Genomic DNA, 21,490 nt, shown 5'->3' with positions numbered 1-21,490 from the left:
AGAATAAAAGCCACAAAGTGAAGGCCAAACTCCAGGGGTAGGCACACAGGCCTGCTAAGAACCAACATCCTGCTGTCCTCTGAGAACACCTGTTAAAAGTAAGCAACTCTTTCTCAGAGAACAAGCAGAACTGCAGACCTCACATATGGGTGAATCCCTAGCTACAGGTGCCCCTCCAACAAAAAAGGGACAATGTGTCAACAGGCACAACAACAACCGGGGGGGGAGGCAGCCTAAACAGAACTAATGGGCCCTAGATGAGAACAGAGATGAGTTCTAAACCTCAAACAAGTTCCAAAGGACAGATTGGCAAAACCTGCTGTCGTATCGGCCATCCCTACCCAATAGTAATGAATGAGTGGATGGAACGCCACATCAGTTATATGAATCTCCTCCACGAGGACTGCTCGCAAGTGGGTCACCAACGCTGCCATGGCTCAGTGAGCTTTGACATGACCCCCAAGATGTAATCCAGCCTGGGCATAACAAGAGATGCGGTTGCTAGCCAATTGGAAAGTGTCTGTTTGGCAACTGCAATCCCCAGCCTGTTCTGGTCAAAAGAAATAGGAAGCTGGGTGGACTGTCAGCTCCAGACAGAAGGCCAAGGATCTCTTTCAGTCCAAGGCATGAGGGCTTGTTCGCCTTTGTGTGAAAAGAATGTTGGCAGGATGATAGGCTGGTTAAGATGGAAGTCCGACACCATCTTAGGCAGGAACTGAGGGTGGTTTTGTGTGCACGCCTAACATGAAAAAATGTAGAGTAAGGTGGATAAGTCACTAAGGTCTTGAGCACACTGACCTTGTGTGCTGAAGCGACCACCACCAAAAATATGACATTCCAAGGGCGGTACTTCAGGTCACAGGAGTTAGTGACTCTAAAGGAGCTTTCATCAGCTGAGTTAAAACCACAATGAGGTCCCACGACATTGTGAGAGGTTTTAAGGGAGGATTCAAATGAAGCAGACCTTGCTTGACATGTACAGCAGCTTTACAGAGAGTGACTTACCCTCTACACTGTGGTAATATGCGCCAATCACACTCAGGTGAACCCTAACAAAGTTTGTCTTGAGACAGCTTCGGAGAGGTATACAAGGTAGTCAAACAGTTTTTGTGTTGAGCAGGAGAAAGGGTCTAGGATTTTTGGCTCTACCACACAGAAAACTCCTCCACTTCAATCCATAGGACTTTCTGGTGGAAGGCTTTTTGGAAGCTACTAAGACACGAAAGATTGAAGGGTTGCAAAATCAACCTTTCAAAATCCAAGCTATGAGCGACAGGACCTGAAGGTTAGAATGTCTCAACTTGCCCTGAGCCTGGGTGATGAGATCCGGGGAAGTCCCCAGTCTGATCAGTTTCCAGACAGACAACTCCCAAGGACATTGAAACCAGACCTGTCTCAGCCAGATGGGAAGCTATGAAAATCATAGTCCCTTTGCCCTCCCTGAGATTCAACAAAGTCTTTGCCACAAGCAGAACTGGAGGATATACATATAGGAGACCTTGGCCCCCAGTGACAGGCAAAAGCATCTGAGACTAACTTGCTGTGTTTCCTGTACAGGGAGCAGAACTAAGTAACCTTCCTGTTCCAAGGGCCCGCAAACAGATCCAGCTCCGGGCTTCCCCTGAGATGGAAGATCTGTTTCGCCATCTCCTGGGTCCAGAGACCATTCGTGGGATCTAAAGGATCAACTCAGTCTATCTGCTATCCCATTCTCCCTACCAGCCAGATATGCAGCCCTGAGCACCTTTCTGTGGAAGGGGAACAAATGACCATATCTGGACTGCTTCTTGAAACAGGAGGTAAGAGCCCAAACCTCCATGCTTGTTGACATGGTACATCGCCACTTGGCCGTCTTCTGGATCAACAAAATTTTGTTGGACAGCTGATCTCTGAAAGCCCACAGCATGTACCTGATCGTCTGGAGCACCAGGAAGTTGATTTGACAGATGCTCCTAGGTGTTCCATGGGCTCCCCAGCCTAGGGTGGATACATCTGTTGTAAGGATAATTTAAACCCCCCATTCAAACTAGAAATTTCCTGCCACCAAGACAAAGAGTTCTGGAGGGACAGAGTGACTGGTGCAGTTCCACAGATCCTGAGTGGCTTGAAGCCACTAGAACCTCAGGGTTCATTAGGCTCTCCCTGTCAAGGGAGTAAAAAGAATATTGCTGTAATGTCACCTAACAATCGCAAAAGGTGCCATACTGATACTTGCTTTTGAATCTCTGCTACAATGGTCGTTAAGGTGATGGCCCATTGCCGTGAAAGGAAGGCCTTGGCCTGAGCTGTGTCTAGCAGGGCTCCAATGATGTCCAATTGAGTGACGGGCTGAGATGGGACTTGGGGTAATTGATGACGAACCCTAGTAACCCCACACTCGGATAGTCAAGCGCAAGGACCTGCCCAAGAGGTGCTCTTGACCAGCCAATCATCCAGATAGGGAGAAACGCGAATTCCCTGTCTGTGAAGGTGTGCTGCCACTATGGCCAGGCATTTTGTAAAGACCCACGAAGCAGACACTAGCCAAAATGGCAGAATGCGGTACTGGAAGTGCTGTTTTATTACCACAAATCTGAGATACTTCCAGTGGCTGGGGAAGATTTCAATGTGAGCGTATGTGTCTTTTAGATCACTAGAGCATAGCCAATCCTCTTTTTGCAGAAAAGGGATCAAGGTGCCAGGGAAGCCATCTTGAACTTTTTTCTTTTGTTGGAATATGTTCAACACCTTTAAGACTAGGATGAGACAGAATCACCCTGTTTTCTTTAGAAGCAGGAAGTACAGGAGTAAAATCCCTGCTCTCTCTGCCCTGGTGGAACGGGCTTAACCACTCTGGCCGTTAAGAGGGAAGAGACCTCCAATAGAAGCTCCATACCCTGAGAGAGAGCCCAAGTCCACAGTTTGACTGCCTTGTGACATAGGAGGCATGATCTCATACCTCCAAGCTTGCTGATGTGAAACAACGGCACTTGGTTGTCCATTCGGACAAGTACAACTTTGTTGGACAGCCAATCTCTGAAAACCTATAGCACTTACCAGATTGCCCGGAGCTCTAGAAAGTTTATTTGGTATGATGTTCCCAAATGCCCTGAGTGTGAAGCCCATCCACATGAGCTCCCCAACCCAGGTTGGATGCATCCATGCTAAAAACTATTTAAACCAATAGAATTTGGAAGGGAATTCCCTGAATCACATCAGAATTGTACCATGACCAGGAAAGCAAATCCCGGAGTAACAAAGTGACTCAGATGCAATCCTGGAGGGCCTGAGTGGCTTGGAGCTACTGATACCTCAAAGTCCATTAGGCTTTTCGTATGTGCAATCTTGCCATGGGAATGTCATGAATGGCTGCAGCATATGGCCCAATAGCCTCAACATTTGCCAAACTGATGTTTGTCGACTCTGTTGACTCTCTGCCACAATGATTGAGTGACAGACCGTTGCTGCAGGAAAGTGACCTTGGCCTGAGTAGTATCTAGCAGAGCTCTGATTAACTCCAATTGAAGTGACAGGCTGAGATGAGATTTTTTGTGGCTTATGACGATCCAGAGTGTCTCCAACACCTGGATGGTCACACACTGACTCCTTGGCTCCTGTCCAAGACATGCTCTTGACCAGCCAATCATCCAAATAGAGAAACATGCACCTTTAGTCTGCAAAGATGCACTGCCATCATGGCTAAGCATTTTGTAGAGACTCATGGAGTGGACATAAACCCAAATAGCAGAACTTGATACTGAAGAAGCAGGTTTCCCAACACAAATCTGAGATACTTCCTGTAACTGGGGAAGGTCTCAGTGTGAGTGGAGGCATCCTTGAGACCGAGAGAACAAAGATCAAGGTGCCCAGAGAAATCATCTTGAACCTTTCTTTATTTAAAAATGTGTTCAAGGCCCTTAGGAAACGCTCCATTTTCTTTGGAATCAGGAATGGGCTTGATTGCTCTGGCCATTAAGAGGGAGGAGAGCTCCATAATTAGTACTTTCCAATGGGCTATGAGTCCCCAAGATTAGCTCTGAGGGCAATTTGGTGGGACACTCAATAGGTTTAATTTGTACTCTGTGAACTATTCCAAGAACCAGATGTTATGAGGTTATACTGGGCCACTGGTTTGCATAGAACTGTAGCCTGCCCCCAACCAGGATCTCCTTCAGCTCAAGAACTGGGATCCTGGCTATGCTCTCTCTGGTCCAGTCCAAACCCCATCCCCAGATTGGGCTGGAATGCCATCTGGGGCTTAGATGTCATCTGCTGTCTGGAACGGCAGTGTTGGGCCTGTTGCTGGCGGAACTGAGACAGTGGAGGATAGTGTCTCTTTGGGCGGAAGAAAGAAAAAAATGTCTCTGCCCAGATCTCAGGTACCTCTCCTAGCTGAGGAGATCAGATCCGGAGTGGCCGTGGAGAGCGGCTGGAGCATTCTACAGTGATCACAGATCTGTGTTACCACATCCTTCACTCGATCTTCAATAAGATCCTATTCAGTGCATAGCACATCGAGTCACTCCTGCAGTTCCGAATGGAATCAGTGGCTCACAGCCAAGCGAGTCTCCGGGTCCCTATCCCAATAGAGAGAGTCTCGATGCTACTTTGAAAACATCATAAGCAGATCAGACCCCATGTTTTCCACACGCCATGGTCTTATTCACCAGCAACTGGAGGATGTCTTGCTGCTTTTGAGGAAACTGCTTGGCCACCTCCTGCACCTGCTTCAGAATGTCCTACATGTACTGGTCCATGAACAGCTAGTAGGCTGCTATGCAGGCAATGAGCATAGCTCTCTAAAACACCTTCCTCCCAAGAGTATCCATGGCCCTAGTATCCCTCCCCAATGAGACAGAGGATTGGTTTTGGGACTGTTTTCGGACTGGTTCTGTTTAATATCTTCGTGAACAACACTGAAGAGGGGTTAGAAGGAAAAATTTGCCTTTTTGCAGGATGATACTAAGATTTACAACAGATTGATATGCCTGAAATAGTAGAGAGAATGAAAAGTGATTTAAGAAAATTTGAAGAATGGTTGAAAATTTGGCAGCTGCGATTCAATGCCAGGAAGTGCAAAGTCATGCATTTGGGGTGCAGAAATCCAAAAGAGCTGAACACGATGGGGAGGGGGGGGGGGGGGGAGAAAGACTATTGTGCACGGGGCAGGAGAGGGACCATTGGGTGATTGGTTTGCCACCTTCAGATCACCAGACACAATGTGTCAAGATGGAGGCTAAAGCCAGAAAGATGCTGGGCTGCATGGAGAGAGGAATAACTAGCAGAAAAATGAAAGTGATAATTCCCTTGTACAGAACCTTGGTGAATGCTCACTTAGAGTACTGTGTTCAGTTCTGGAGACCTTTTCTCAAAAAGGATAGAGATAATTGGAAACGGTCCAGAGGAAGGTGACCAAAATGGTGGGGGGCTGTTTCTGAAGATCTACAAGGAGAAGCTGAAGGATCTAAATATGTACACCCTGGAGGAGAGGAGGTGCAGATGAGATATGATACAGTTCTTCAGATTCCTGATAGGTATTAATGATGCACGAACTTCAAACTTTTTCTGCTGCAAAGGAAACAATAGAACTAGGGGTCATGATATGAAACTCCAAGGGGGGGGGGGGGGGGAGGAAGACTCAGAACTAGTATCAGGAAATATTTCTTCACAGAGAGGGTGGGAGATGCCTGGAATGCTCTCTCAGAAGAGATGGTATAGATAAGAACATTTAATGAATTTGAAAGGGCATAGGACAAACACTGCAGATCCCTAAAGGCATCAATAAAGGGGTGATGTAACATTTCTGCATGGGGGTAACCTGCACAGAGTGGCAGGTACTACCATAAGCAAATTGCTGGGTGCAATGAATGGATCATCTAGTCTTTATCAGCTGCCATTACTATGTTACTATGAGCAGTTTCTAGAGCACTTGGCCTTCTTGAGAGCAGATTGGTGTGGAAGCTGACACTTCTCAAACCTGTGAGCCTTCTAGATAACGTATATCACGTCTGCCTTCCTGATAACAGGACACACAAAGGGTGTTTTCCCCATCCTCAACAGCAACTCCTGAAGGATCTCAAGCTTTGGAATTGCCATGATCTTCTTAGAAGGTTCTACATACTGGAGAATGTCCAGCATTTTATGCCTGATACCTTCCTCCATCTTAAAAGGAAATGGGATGGTTTCTGCCATCAACCAAACAAATCTTGCAAAGGAGACATCCTTCAGTGGGGGACTTCCTTCTGCCTGCTTGAGGAAAGAGGTCAGAGGGGAAACCATCCAATGCTTCATCATCGAAACCATTAACAGAACCTCCACATTCCCAGGAACACTTAAATTCCTCCCTGCTATGGCTAGCAAGGGGGGGGGGGGGATTCTTGGGCATTCTGTCCTTGGCCAGCGGTACAGTAATTGGGGCAGAAGGTTGATGGGGCCAGGACCCCAAGGCCCCCCCATTCCCCTGGGGAGCTTCCTCCTCCATAGAATCTGGGATGACCAGTGGGACGGTCAGCAACAACTCACATACCCCACTGGGCATCTGTGCTATGATGAGAACAGACACTGATGTCAGTGTCAGCAGAGTACTGACGAGTGCCTGCAAGGACCAGAGTAGTGGCTCAAGGAAAGACAATGTCATCATCTGTGACATCTGTGCTCCTACACAGAGATCCTGCAGCACCTTCTCCATAGCAAGCTGCACTAGTTTCTCCAATTACTCCTTGAAAATCACCAATGCCATCACCAACCAGGAGGCAGGAGGGGTGGCCATATCCTCTTCGGAACCAAGATGAAGATTGGTGGCAGACCCCAGGACCAATGGAAACCATGGCGAACACCCAGATATTTTGGAAAATGAGCTCTCCTCACCACAGGGTCACTTTAGGGGTTTCTTGTTTGAAGCCAGACCGCCCCCACTCAAGACCAATGCCAAGGCTTTTTCAGCTTCCCTTGATGCTCAGCATGGGACTTCCCTGGTGCCAAGACCAAAGATGAGGAATCTGATGCCTTTTGACTGGGAGGAGCTGGGCGATGGCCTATCTCTGAGATCCCTAACAGCCACAAGACAACCCGATGTCTATTGGTGTGGTTCCGTGGTCCTTCAATGTCAATGCCTTGGATGCCAATTGCAGTCTTCCAGTGTCTGAAGAGATGTTCCATGATCTCTAAATGGGACTGGCGTCCTTTGAGGGTCATTTGAGCACACTTGTGGCAACCTCGGACATCATGCAATGCCCCCAAGGAGATGACACATCTATCATGTGGATCTATGACAGACATGGACCTCATGCATCAGGGGCATCGCTGGAACCCAAATATGTTGGACCAAAGTAAAAAGGAAGGTAAATCAAATTTGATGGCGGTGGACCTGTCTATGGCCAGTGAACACCAAAAGTACTGCTGCCTGGGTGGAATCAACCACGAAAGAAAACCTACCTAGGGACTCAAATTTTCAGAAAAATTCCAAAAAATAAGACTCAAAAAAAAAAAAAAAATCCTGCAACCAATAGGCTCCATGGGAAAAAGAAAGACTGAAGGGACTCCACATGGCTATGCGGCATAATGCATGCATGGGCATGCTCAGTAGGGCTCAGTCAAAATTCTAGAAGCTCTGGTATACGTTTTCCATGCCGGGCTCCATCGGATGATGTCACCCATGTGTGAGAGCTACCATCCTGCTTGTCCTCTGAGAAAGCCTTATATAGCATTCTAGGGCAATTTCTCATGGGATTTCACATCAGAATTATGAGTTTAGCTGTGGTCCAAAATCATTCCTCTGACCCTCTCAGTAACAATAAAAATATAATAGAACTTTTACATTTCTGGAATTCCTTTGCCTTATTGCAGAGGAGAGAAGTTTAAATAAAAGTTTTAAATTAATTTAACAGCACAGGTTTCCAACAACATTGACTGCGACACTTACAAAGCTGTATATCTGTCCATTGCAGACTGCACATCTCTTCGGTAAACTGTTCGGAGAATTACCATTACTGGATCAAATTCTTCATCCCAAACTTCAGCTAAAGCATAAAAAGTATATTGTGAGTAACTTGACATTCCTGAAATAATGTAGTAATTCTTTAAAAAAAAAAATATACAAGGCATTATGTATGGTGTACCCAAACTGAACCTTAACTGTCTTACCATATACCTAGTTAAATAAATCACTCAGAGTTCAATAATGATTAAATAAGGTGAAAGACTGCATATATTCTTGCTATATACCATACATAAACATTTTCTCACAACTTTAGAAGTATGCATGCAAGTGGAATTAACTTCAGCTTGTGAAACAGTGGGTGATGGTAACGTATCCATGACTGGGGTCAACTATCTTTCCTCTTTGACACTGAGGCCAATTTCCCTTTAAAAATTCAGGGTCATCAGCACTTTGGGTACTGCAGTACCTGCTGATTTTGCACCTGCTTTATAGCAGGTGTAAAGCCCACTCTTCACCTCTCACACAGGGAGAGGTGAAGAGTGGGCACTGTTTGCTGGCTCCACCCTTTCCCACTCTACCCCTTTATGAAACATCACAGATACTTTTAACTACTGGGATGGAACAAGTGGAGAAGGGAGGGAGGAAGAGACTTTTCTGTCCGATTGAACTCAAGTAACTGCTTTGTTATCTAGGTATAATCTTTTGAAAACTGGACCCTAGGCATTCAGATTTAAAAAATAATTTGGACGCATACGTCATCTATACTGTACATCCTTGAATCTAAAATCATAAACAATGGGGCCTATAATATGAAATACCCCAAGTGATTATTCTTTGGTGGGGCAGTTTATAATAATGTAATCACACAAATTACTTTTACTGCATGTTTTTGTTCTAATATTAAAATGGGGTATGACTACATAAAGGATCACTTTCAAATTTTACTAGAAAATATTTTGTATTTCTATATTTACAAAAAGGTTAACTGAATTTAAAAAAAACACCCAGAATAAGGGTAATACCCCTTCTTCATTCAATGTATGAATATATGCCATCATATAATACTCACCAGGAATGTAGCCACATAAAACAGAATACCCAAACAGCTGGATAGCATATATAAATTAACAAGCACAACACAAAATGCCTTATATTTTAGATATCCAAACTGTAATTTTCTTGCCATGCTAATAACATTTTGTTTTGTTTCGTATTATGGCAGTTTAAAATGTATCTATGCACTTCAGTTTATGAACATTCACAGTGACAATAAAGGCTATACAAAGGATCACTGCATTTTTACCATATTAACCTCTTATAATATTTGCAAAACCATGCAGGAGTGAATAAAGAAGTAGCTGACAGAACAAAATCGCTGAACTCAACCAAACCAAGAAGACTATGTCCAATTTCAAAGAAATCAATGACTACATCACCAAGGAATGCAAATGAAGTACAGTCTGACATTTCCAGTCCACTCCACTAGAAAATAACTATCAGGAGATTTTTAAATTAATGTACACATATGAGATACTAAATGAATTAGCTTGACATCTGAAAATAAATGCTGCTACTCTAGTCTATTTCATTCTATTAGCACTTTCTAATGAGCAAAACATATAGAGCATGGAAAATCTGTAGGATTTTAGCTCCACCATGAGGCTAGTTTTGATTACATTCTTTGTACTACAGCAGAGTACCTTAAATCCAGATTCTCATTATCTGGAAATTCCCAATATCTGAAATAATCCAGTGGCCCATCTTTTCTGTAATATACTGCTCTGAACCTCACTCCTACACAGTTCACAATCTCAGATCAGTGGTTTAAATTGTATAGTGTCACATAGATGCAGCATATTGTTCAAACCACTGATTTCAGGCTGCAAACAGTGGGGAGAGGCATCAATGGCCAGAGCAGCAAAACACACAAGAAGTGGGGTCAAGTCAGACCAAAGAGAGTTCTCTGATCAAGCCACGAGGAAAGAGGATAGGAGAGGAGGGGGGCCAGCAAAAGGGAAAGTTCAGTTATCCAGAAAAATCCTTTACCTGGAATAGCTTTGACCTAGACCATAAAAGGCATGCTACTTTATTCACACTTTTGTTACAGATAAAGCTTTTATGTCAATTAGATACAATAATTACTTGGCTGAATATGTAAAAATAAAGAAAACATATCTAATTCAGAATACTGCTGCTAAGATCATGACATGTAGAGTCATTCATGAACTGATTACTCCAAATCTTGCATCATTGGCTTCCAATTTTCTATCGATCTGTTTTAAAGTTACTCTTTCTTAATGCAAAACCATTAATGGTTTAGCACTTAGCCATCTAAATTCAATTTTAAAAATTAATGAACTACCCATACTTTAAGATCATTTTTCCAGTTTCTAACTATTCCCTCCCTACAACAGGTCCTTCACTTTAGAATTCCTTTCCACAGTAGCTTAAAACTGTCTTTACTGAACTTGACTTTAGAAAAAAATTGAAAGCTTTTTTTTTTTTAAACAAGCTTTTGAGAGTGTTTAGGTGATACTGATACATGTCTGAAGTCTCTTACAATTGATTTGAGCCCTTTTGACTAGTGGTGCAATTTAATTCAGAGTATGTGTTGTGTTTTACTGTATTTTTGACTACTTTTATTATGAATGTATTGTTGAAATCCACTTAGATTAGTAGATAAGTGGAATTTTTATATTTTTTTTAAATAAATAAATCTATAAACAGCAAAGCATATTGGTAAAAAGACATTACGGTTGCTGAAAAATTAAACACAGAAGGATGAGTAGTTTTATAATCATATAATTTTTTTTTCAATATCTTTATTGGGTTTTGGCTTGTTTTCCACAACAATATTATACAACACAACTGTCATTTATCTTCAACAAAATTGCAACAAATACACTGGTAGTCGTATACCTTCACCCCCCCCCCCAACTCCTCCCCATATACCCCCCCCTTACTACCCCTCAGTTTTAACCCATCCTACCTCTCATAGTATCTCTAATAACAATATTCACTATCTATAACTATCTATAAAACCATCAAAAATCCAGGCCCCCGTAACCCTTAAGAGTGCCTCTCGTAGACTGCCAATAAACACTCCCTCAAAAATCTGCCATAATTTACTTATTTCAACCCCAATAATGGCATGGAGTTAGAGTTCGCCCAGGATCGTGGAAAAAAATGGGTGCCATACCCCTAAAAATCTACGTTTGGATTTTTCACTTAAGGGATCTCCCGATTTATACTCTAAAAGCATCAAATCCATATTTGCCTTCCACAGATACTGAGGGACCTATCCCAGCCACCCAGTTAAACATGATACATTTTTTTGCAATTTAACTAGCCTTAATAAGCAGATTTTCCTGATTCTTGTTAACTTTAACAAGTTCCCCCTTTATCTCCAATATACAGAATGCTTCTGACCACATAACTCCACCACCCAATAGGGAATTTAGAAATTGTAGAACCAAGCCCCAAAATTGTTGAATCACAACACATTGCCATAAATAGTGCAAAAATGTTGCCTTTATGACCTTACACTTCGAACATTGGTCCGAGGGAAGAATATGAGTCTTAAAAGCCTTCAAAGGCCAAAGATGTACGGTAACTTATGAAGTATTTTAAATTGCATTTCTTTTAGGGCCATGCTTTCTGTGGCTTTATTAATAGACCAAATTCTTGCTAGGATCTCCCTTTCATGAAATATGTTCTCCAATATCCCTTCCCCACTCTGCTGCTATAGCATCCAATAAATTCTATGTAGTTACAGAATGAAAGTTTTCGTATGCTATAGACGTAGTGACTCTCCTCACCCTCCCCCATATGTAAAAATCACTGAAATGCACCAGAGGTATATTCACTAGGCCTGTTTGTCAAAAGACTGGAAACATAGCTCAGCACTTAGAGATACAGAAGGAAGTCCTTGGAGCTAAACCCCAAATGTTCAATACAATAAGGCATTGTGTGCATCGTCCCTGATTGCAAATCAACAAATGACTGTATAATATTAAGACCCATAGCTTCTAGTTTTCTGAATATAGCATTAGCACCTCCACCCTCAAATTGTGGATTCCCCATTAATGGAATGCAAGGTGAGACTTCCCAAGAGAGGTGAAGTAATGTCCTAAGGAACTTCTATGTCTAATTGTTCTAAAATACAAAGATTGGGAAATATAATCTGGCAGGGAAGCCCTAGGAGTGTGAACTATGTATTTTAGGTGCAACAGAGACACAATTGACTTCCTCTTCCAACATGCTAGAATTCCCACCACCCCCTATCTATCCAGCCAGGCTATCCATATAACAAGCCATATTATAGTATTTAATGTGAGAAAAGTCCATGCCTCTCTTTACTTTGGAATAACTAAATTTAGCCATAGAAAATCTCAACGTTTTGGACCGCCAAATAAATCGAGCGCAGAGTATATTGATCAACTTAATATCCTTAAGCCTCAGAGGGTCTCTGCTATACACAGTATCACATTTTAAGACATAGCCACAGCTAGGTTACATACGGTTTGCAATAATAATGTAATCACAGCTAGGAATAATACACACTACTATAATTATTCCAGAGCTTTGAAGTAATGCAATCTTGTTAGAAAGCATAGCATGATCTGCAGCTTCCCACTGCAGCCAATATCCGCATCGACGAACTAGAAACATGAAGAAAAGTAAGTCATTTAAATACAGCCAAAAGGAAGCTCCCAAGGTGGCGGGCAGCATTAAGTCTCTCACTTTATATCCTCAGGAAACTCCAGACCCACACCAAGGTCCACGCTTCTTGCGGTTGTATCCACATCTCCTTCACTCGCCTGACACAGATAAGGATTCCACAAATGCTTTCTCAGTCTCCACCGCATCAAAATTGTGAGTCTTATTTTGATACCAGGTGCGCAGCTTTGTGGGGAAAACGAATGCAAACCTAATCTGCTTGGAGTTCAAAGTCACACAGATCGGTGCAAACTCCCGCCTGCTGGCTGATACTCTGGAAGAATAGTCTTGGAACAATAATACTCACTGATCACAAATCGCAGCTCTTTACATTTATGATAAAGCTGCAATATTTGCATTTTTTGTGCAAAGTAATTTGAAGATCACCAAGCAGGGCTTAATTCACCCTGCCGCCACACCAATGAGCATGCTCAATTACAAGAAGCCCACTGGTCGCTGGAAGGCATAATGCCTTAGCTAGGCCCTGTTCCAAAAACAATTTCAGTTGTCGCTCTTCCACAGACTCAGGGATTCCCACCACTCGCAAATTGTTGCAGTGGGATTGATTCTCCAGATCGTCTATTTTATCAGATTGCTCCACAATTAGTTTCTCTAGCTTCTGCAATTTTGCTGTTATTGCAGTAGAGCCATCTTCCACCACACCGACTCTCCCTTCCAGCACATCTAAGTGCGATACAAATTCTGTAATCATGTTCTGTACCCCGGCAATCTGTGCAGAGATAGCATCGAATCAGCTAATCTGCGCCTTCACAACTGTTTCAGTAAGGGCTGCAATAATAGTATCTTTCACTGGAGATATGGCAGCATTTTCTTTTGCTGCAGCCATTTTAGATTCAGTCAGTCGGGGTTTCTCCTTCTCTTGTTTTGCGAGTTTAGAGGACATAACCTTCAGATATCTAGTTATAAATCTGTCCATGTAGTGCTCAGCCATCAGCCTCTGAAAAATCAACACAAAAGACTGCAGTTGTACTCTGATTATCAGTGATGAATTGGAATAGCACCCAGAGCCAAAATTCAAGCTTCCATCCGGGTTCACCACATCACGTGATCTATTTATTTACTTTTAAAGGAAGAACATGTTTAATTAAATATCGCAAACTGAACAAAGTTAGTTCATATATACATAGAAACATAGAAATGACAGCAGAAAAGGACCAAATGGACCATCCAGTCTGCCCAGCAAGCTTATGGTAGCATTAGACCCGCCATATAGGTCTCCCCCATGATGGTGGCATCTGCCACACCATACAAGTCACCCCATACTTAGTTTCCCAAACCAAAGTCAAGGCCCTTGCTGGTTGCTGTCTGAGACCAATTCCCATTACCTCTTGCCGTTGAAGCAGAGAGAAATGTTGGAGTTGCATCATTTTCATGCTTGTTTGTTTTCCCAGACTGTCTGAAACTAATTATATTTTTCCACTTTTCCCCCTGCCGTTAAAGCAGAGAGCAATAATTGAGTTGCATCAACATTATGAAGGTTTATTGGTTAAGGGTAGTAACCGCCATACCAGCAAGTTACCCCATGCACTCTTTTCCTCATTTCCATCGTCTAGCATTTAGGGACCCACAGTGTTTATCCCATGCCCCTTTGAAATCCTTCACCATTTTTGTCTTCACCACCTCCTCCGAAAGGGCATTCCAGGCATCTACCACTCTCTCCGTGAAGAAATATTTCCTGACGGTGGTTCTGAGTCATCCTTCCTGGAGTTTTACTGATTTCTTTTGAACAGAGAAGGTTTGTCGATTGTGCATCATTAAAACCTTTCAGGTACCTGAAGGTCTGTATCATATCTCCCCTGCATCTCCTCTCCTCGAGGGTACACATATTTAGGTCCTTCAACCTCTCCTCATAAGTCATTTGATGGGAACCACCTACCATTTTTGTCACCCTTCTCTGGACCGCCTCCATCCTGTCTCTGTCCCTTTTGAGATACGATCTTCAGAACTGAACACAATACTCCAGGTGAGGCCTCACCAAGGACCTGTACGAGGGGATTATCACCTCCTTTTCCTTACTGGTTATTCCTCTCTATGCAGCCCAGCATTCTTCTGGCTTTAGCTATCACCTTGTCACATTGCTTTGCCATCTTCAGATGACTAGACACTATCACCCCCAAGGTACCTCTCTTGCTCCTTGCTCAACAGCAGTTCACCCCCCATCACATACAATTCTTTTATTTATTTATTTATTTAACACTTTTTTATACCGACCTTCATAGTGATAACCATATCGGATCGGTTTTTTTGTATTACCACGCCCCAAATGCATGACTCTGCGCTTCTTGGCATTGAATCCCAGCTGCTATACCTTCAACCACACTTCAAGCTTCCTTAAAATCACTTCTCGTTCTCTCTACTCCTTCCGGCATGTCCACTCTGTTGCAGATCATGGTATCATCCACAAAAAAAAACCCAGACAAACTTTACTTTCTATCCCTTCCACAATGTCATAAGAACATGCCATACTGGGTCAGACCAAGGGTCCATCAAGCCCAGCATCCTGTTTCCAACAGTGGCCAATCCAGGCCATAAGAACCTGGCAAGTACCCAAAAACTAAGTCTATTCCATATTACTGTTGCTAGTAATAGCAATGGCTATTTTCTAAGTCAACTTAATTAATAGCAGGTAATAGACTTCTCCTCCAAGAACTTATCCAATCCTTTTTTAAACACAAGTAAACTCAGGGGCAGCTTTTCAAAAGGTTACGCGCGTAACCCCCAAAGAGCTGCCCCTGCGCGTGCCAAGCCTATCTTGCATAGGCTTGGTGGTGTGTGCAAGCCCCTGGATGCCCGTCTGTCCCGGGACTTCGAAAAAGGGGCGGTCCGGGTCATGGCAGGTCATGGCGGGCAGGTATAACTTTTGGAACAAAGGTAAGGGGGGGGTTTTAGGTAGGGCGGGGAAGGTGGGGGGAGGCAGAAGGAAAGTTCCCTCCGAGGCCGCTCCGATTTCGGAGCGGCCTCAGAGGGAATGACGGAAGGCTGCGTGGCTCGGCGCATGCAAGTTGCACAATTGTGCACCCCCTTGCGCGCGCCAACCCTGGATTTTATAACATTGCCGCGGCTGCGCGCATGTTATAAAATCGAGCGTAAATTTGTTTGCGCCGGGTTGCGCGAATAAATCTACGCCTGCACGCAGGTTTTAAGATCTGCCCCTCACTGCACTAACCACATCCTCTGGCAACAAATTCCAGAGTTTAATTTTGCATTAAGTGAAAAAGAACTTTCTCCGATTAGTTTTAAATGTGCTACATGCCAACTTCATGGAGTGCCCCCTAGTCTATTAACTGAAAAAGCAAATAACCGATTCACATTTACCCGTTCTAGACCTCATGTTTTAAACACCTCTATCATATCCCCCCCTCAGCCATCTCTTCTCCAAGCTGAAAAGTCCTGCTGGTAGAGTTGCATAACCCACTGGTCCTGAATTCATCTGTCTGGGTGCTAGGAAACAGTTATTAGCCAAGTAGAATTGGAATAGCTAGCGCTGAACCTTGCAAGTGAGATACAAGTAATATTTATTTATTTTAAAAATTTATACCCCACACTCTTACTAATGTGTTCAAGGGAGTTCACAATAAAATAAACACCCAATTCCATAATATAATGGGAAATACCATGTCTAAATTTAAAGACGAACCCTATTACATTATTACACTAAAACATAAAGGACCTAATATTCAAAGATATCCGGTTATCTAAGTTATCCAGATGTAAGTTATCCAGATATACCTTAGAAGAGATATTCAGCAGCATAGCCAGATAAGTTATACCCAAATAACATATTAGACCTGCTATTGAGCAAGTCTAACTTATTTGGTTAACTTAACTGGATAAGGTTAAATATAGGCGCTTATCTGGTTAACATAACCAGATAAGCTGTCCCCCCTCAATCTGCCCATTGCCTGCACCCAAGATATCTGGCTATCTACTTAGTCTAATAAATGCTTATCTGGCTAAGTGGTGGCCTCTGAACATAGCCGGATATTCAGCAGCTGCCACTTAGCTGGATAAGTCCCTATTTATCCAGCTAAGTAGCACTAAATAAATTGGCCACATAAAGCCTGCTCATGAAAGAATATTGATGAACTATTAGAAACATTTTACCCAAAAGCTTGGGAAAAGAGATAGGTCTTTAGAGCCTTCTTGAAAGATTTTATACATGTTATTGCTCAAAGCTGCTCAGGTAAAGCTTTCCAAATATTCAGGCCAGCCACTGAAAAAGCTTGCTCCCTGATTTTACAAAGGTTTACAAACCTTGCTGATGGAACTTCTAAGAGATTTTTACTTGCAGACTTGAGTGTGCGGGTTGGGTGATAAAAGTGCAGGATTGCATTGAACTATGGTATAGGACTCTCTCAAAGAAGCCTCTGAATCAAAGTCAAAACTTTATATTGAATGCATTGCTCAACTGGTAACCAATGCAGGGATTTGGAATCTGACGGGTACTTGCAACTCAAAGTGGCCACTGTCAGAGACAGTATGCTGGGTTTGATGGACCTTGACCTAATCCAGCATGGTACTTCTTATGGGGTATAATTAAAAATAAAAACAGAATAGTAAAGAAAGCAATGGACATAACCATAAGCATTGCACCTTTTATGCCTAAAAAGTATAAAATTATAAGAACTCATATTAGGATAAAATGATCACTTAAGAATAAAATCACAAAAGAATAAAGAGCCAAGAACTTAGTTGATCTTTTAGGAATCTAGATACTGCAATAATGTTGCTTTATTACCAATCCTTTTTCAAAAATCAAAAGGACCTTATTTACAAAAAAAAAAAAAAAAAAGAGACTGTATCCATAATGGGAAAAAATACTTTTTGAATAAGGCTCTAAATTGATATTAGTTTCATGGATGCTTAGGTACAATGACTTGTACAAAGCATTTTCCAGAAAGGGTAAATTAATAACATTTTCTAAACTAAGCTATCTACTCAGCCTCAAAAAGTGTTTATACAGCATTTCTGTACCTTAACATACCTTTAGGTGTATACATTCCTTGCTGCATGGAACCTCCGGGTTCAAATACAGGAGCTTTAAAATCCGCAACAGCAGACAGCATGGATTCAAAGCTGTAGCTGCCTGGAATAATACCACTTTTGGGGTTGGGATTTTCTGGAATGTGGAGTTATAAATTAAGAAAAACTTCAAAGTAGAGCAGATCACATTTTATTGCACATCAGATTAGATTCATATGTAGCACAAGACTAAATCTTGTAAGCAGTAGGGTCAATCATCAAGGCTTCAAACTTAGCTTTGATAGCTGGAGCTACAAATGTTCTGGAGCCAATTCAACCATCTGTGCGCCATGTTAAAATGCGCCCAATATATATGTGTTTATTTTTCTATAGCACTGACAGTTCTGTACACTCAAAAAGTAATCAAAGCAGCTGTCCATACTTCAGAAATTCTAGCTTATATGTAATCCTCCTCATTAATATGTAGAACTTTATCTTTGATGGACTGAATATGGGATTTCTCCCACTTTTCTTTATAGGCAATACATGGTAAATAGGACTATTATATTTAGGGATATTTATTTTTTCACAACTAAATATCAGGTTACACACAGAAAATTTGCATATACGTTTAAGCTGATGACAAAGAAAATCACTGCATGGGAAGTTGAATCAATAATCAATAACTACTTTTACAATCCGTTGCTATATACAACACATTAAAAAAAAAAAAAAAAGTAAAGCAAACTGACTAGCTGAAAATGGAGCATTCTCTCACCTAAATATAGTGCATAGACTTGTCAACAAGAATAAACAGAATGTGAACTATTGTGCTAATCAAAAAGACAGTCTCTCAAATACATGATTTCTACTTTTGTCAGGAACTGGGAGTGTACATAGATGAAAGGGAACTGCTTTAAGTAACTGCTAGAGCTTCAAAAGCACAGGTCTGCCTCACAATCACACTGGGTGGCTCAACTATCTGCCATCATCCACTGTGTCACATCTCAATCAAGCACATCAAGACTGCTTTGACCACAGGGGTACTGTCAGCAAGTGTATGCATATTGCATAACAGACAATTGTTGTGGTGCCTTCTTATTCTTAACAAGCAAGAGTTTTGTGACTTTCTACTCTTTAAGAGAGTGATACTATTGAACTCTATGGAGATGAATGAGGTGGTTATAAGGGTGACTGTTTCCTACTGGGTGTCAGTCCTGCAACAAATACAAGCAGACATGGCCAAGCTCTAGAGCCAAAAAAACTGTTTAGTAGATTGTGCTATCCACGTTGCAATGGAAATGCACCAAGCATAAAAAAGAGGTGCATATGGGGCAGAACTGTCAGTAGAATCAGATATATTTAACCAGCATTTCAACCTGCTGATCACAAGTCACCAATAGTGAAATGTTCCCCTGTTTACCCTTCTAATGCAAAATTTATCAAACTTACTGCACACTATAGTTCCAATAGCCAGTTCTAAGTCTGCTGAGAAGGAAGACGTGCATTTAATGGTTTACTAAGTTACTGCTTGAGTCTGGTCCCTTACTGCCTAATTTTAAATGGCCACCATGCATGAAAACTGGGAGATATACGTGTGGTCGGGCCACACATGTGCCAAGGGAATTTTCTAACACTTGCAGCCACTCGCTTAACTCCCAGTATGCGCAGAAGAACCAGGTGGAAAAAAGGGGCAGGCCAGGACAGCACCATTAAGGCACTGTCCCATTGCTGCGTGTGCCGAACTGTGCAACTTGCTCCTGGGCCTGGACCACAGGTAAGATTGAAAAAAAAAAAAATAGCCGGGGTTTATGGGTCTAGGCGGAAAGGGGAAAAGGGAGGCAGGGTAGGTAGGGGGGTTTAAGAAATTCCCTCCTAGTCGCTCGTTTATTGAAGCAGACTGGGAGGGAATTGGGGAAAGGCCCTATCACATTGCTGTGCATGTAGAAAAATTTCCACCCCCCCCCTTTGCACGCGCGAGTCAGCACACACACACACACACGGATGCCCGCGCGGGTTTAAAAATTGACTTTTAACTGACTAAGAGAAGGTAAAGCAATGACCAAACATAAGTCAACAGACTAGCAATAAGTGCATTAGAAGAGCATGAGAAAAAGCTGCCTAGTTCATGATTTCTGCCACACATGGAGGGTAACAGTATAACTAAGTAGTTGGGTAAAGTCTGAGCATAACTTTTACAACACAGACTTTACTCTGAATTTTAAAAGCGATATATGTGCACAAGTTTGGTTTGAAAATTCACAGGTAATTGGCCTGTACATGCTCAGAATAACTCGCACAATGATACAGCTCCTCTTTGGAAGACAGGTAAGCTTATGCACATGCTTTTTAAAATCAAGAAGTATGCATGCAAGTTCCAACTCTGTCCTAGTTCCAATCCAAACACTTCTCCCTGGTTTGCATAAAACTACACCCATAATCAGGTGCATACTTTTACACACACTGCGTTCTGGGCCTTTTTCTAACAGCCATTTACATGCATTCAACAGTTTTAAGCATGTAAATTACTTTGAAAATTCAGCCTTCAAGATTAAACTCTTTTTCCAATTTCTTCACTATATGTATGTTTTATAGGTGCTTACAAAAAGAATTAAACCATACCAGTTTTAAAGGATATAAGATCTAGCAAAGAGCTGTGGGTCCTGTCATTCATGCTCAGCTGGGCTACCATTTCTGCCCGCAGGATCTCATCATCTGTCATTCCTAGAATTGAAAAAAAAATACATACATAGAAGACTGGTTTGAAAACAATGGACAAAAGTGAAAATGAATTCAATTTCATTATGGTTTTAATTTATTAGTAGAGCTGGAAGTTTGGAAAATGTAATATTGTGACTCAATACACCCATATGAGTACAAAAGATTTACTTGTATGCTTTCCCGTTTACAAAAATGCTACAAGTTCAAAAGTCCATATGACATTAGCAAATTTTGGTTGAACTCAGGAAAAATATAATAGAGGTGGGGAACAGAATCAAGTAGTCAAACAGAAGATGGAGATCAGAGAAAAAAAACACAGTGGAACTGCAAAACGTGCACAAAAAACTTGGAGATGATAAACGATGAATTTATGGACAAACTCGCGGACCATGAAAAAATTGCTTGAGATGGTATATTAGAATCCAGAGGAAGGGGGAGTCCCCAAAACAAGTGATTCTGCAGACTGTACCAAGGTGGTCCTGATGGTGAGAAAAGTAATACTGATGGAAGGGAGTAAGACTGCACTGAAGGCAGTGGAAAAAATTGATCAGGCATATAAGGTCTTCATCCACTGAAGAATAATCTGCCCAGAGGTGGTATATTATGTCTACATGACTTGCCAAACAAAGAACAAGCCAGGTCCTTGAGCAATACAATATGGGAAGGAAACACTCAGGAAGCAAATGGATTTGAGAGACACCTCTCCTTGTTCAAAAAAGAAATATCATATCACTGACTCTACCCTTTTGGACTGTTCATAATAAGCGGAGTAACCTCAAGAGTGAAAATGGTGGAAGTGGCTAGAAATGCCCTTAGAAGACAGGCTAACACAGAAATTAAGAAAACAGAATCCCCTTTTCAGAAGAAGGACTTTATCTGGTGGCAGCGGGTCCTGAAAGTGGACAAGATGATGGACAGGTATACAGAGGAATACCGAAAGCAAACTGGAACAACATCATGACTCTGATAAACACATGGAAATCTTGGAACTGAAAGTTCAATGGGAAGAGACCGACTGATGAGGATTGAAAGGCAGGGTAGTAAATGGGCTGAAGATCCCCTTATATTGGGTGGACTTGGATGTAATTATCTCCTTGGAAATGGACATCTCTTCAGGCGCAGCCTGGTCCAAAAAAGGAACAGATTCAA

General features: G+C 42.1%; 1 protein-coding gene across 8 annotated transcripts in view; it reads right to left on the bottom strand.

The window, feature by feature from the left end:
• Positions 1-21,490, bottom strand: part of UBR3 (ubiquitin protein ligase E3 component n-recognin 3) — a 672,099-nt gene that overhangs the window by 435,009 nt on the left and 215,600 nt on the right. For 5 of the 8 annotated variants that reach the window (XM_029605729.1, XM_029605732.1, XM_029605733.1 and 2 more), the window contains exons 17-19: positions 20,243-20,344; positions 17,643-17,777; positions 7,901-7,997 (exon numbers count right to left, since the gene is read on the bottom strand). In XM_029605729.1, coding sequence (XP_029461589.1) covers positions 7,901-7,997; positions 17,643-17,777; positions 20,243-20,344 — 334 coding nt within the window. Of the gene's footprint in view, positions 1-7,900; positions 7,998-17,642; positions 17,785-20,242; positions 20,345-21,490 lie in introns of all 8 variants that reach the window. The other 3 variants (XM_029605731.1, XM_029605735.1, XM_029605736.1) reach the window with 1 other exon arrangement.

Source organism: Rhinatrema bivittatum, chromosome 6 (genome assembly GCF_901001135.1).
Source record: "Rhinatrema bivittatum chromosome 6, aRhiBiv1.1, whole genome shotgun sequence".
NCBI lineage: Eukaryota > Metazoa > Chordata > Amphibia > Gymnophiona > Rhinatrematidae > Rhinatrema > Rhinatrema bivittatum.
Note: the sequence above shows the minus strand (reverse complement) of the source record. Positions and strands in the feature narration are given on the sequence as shown.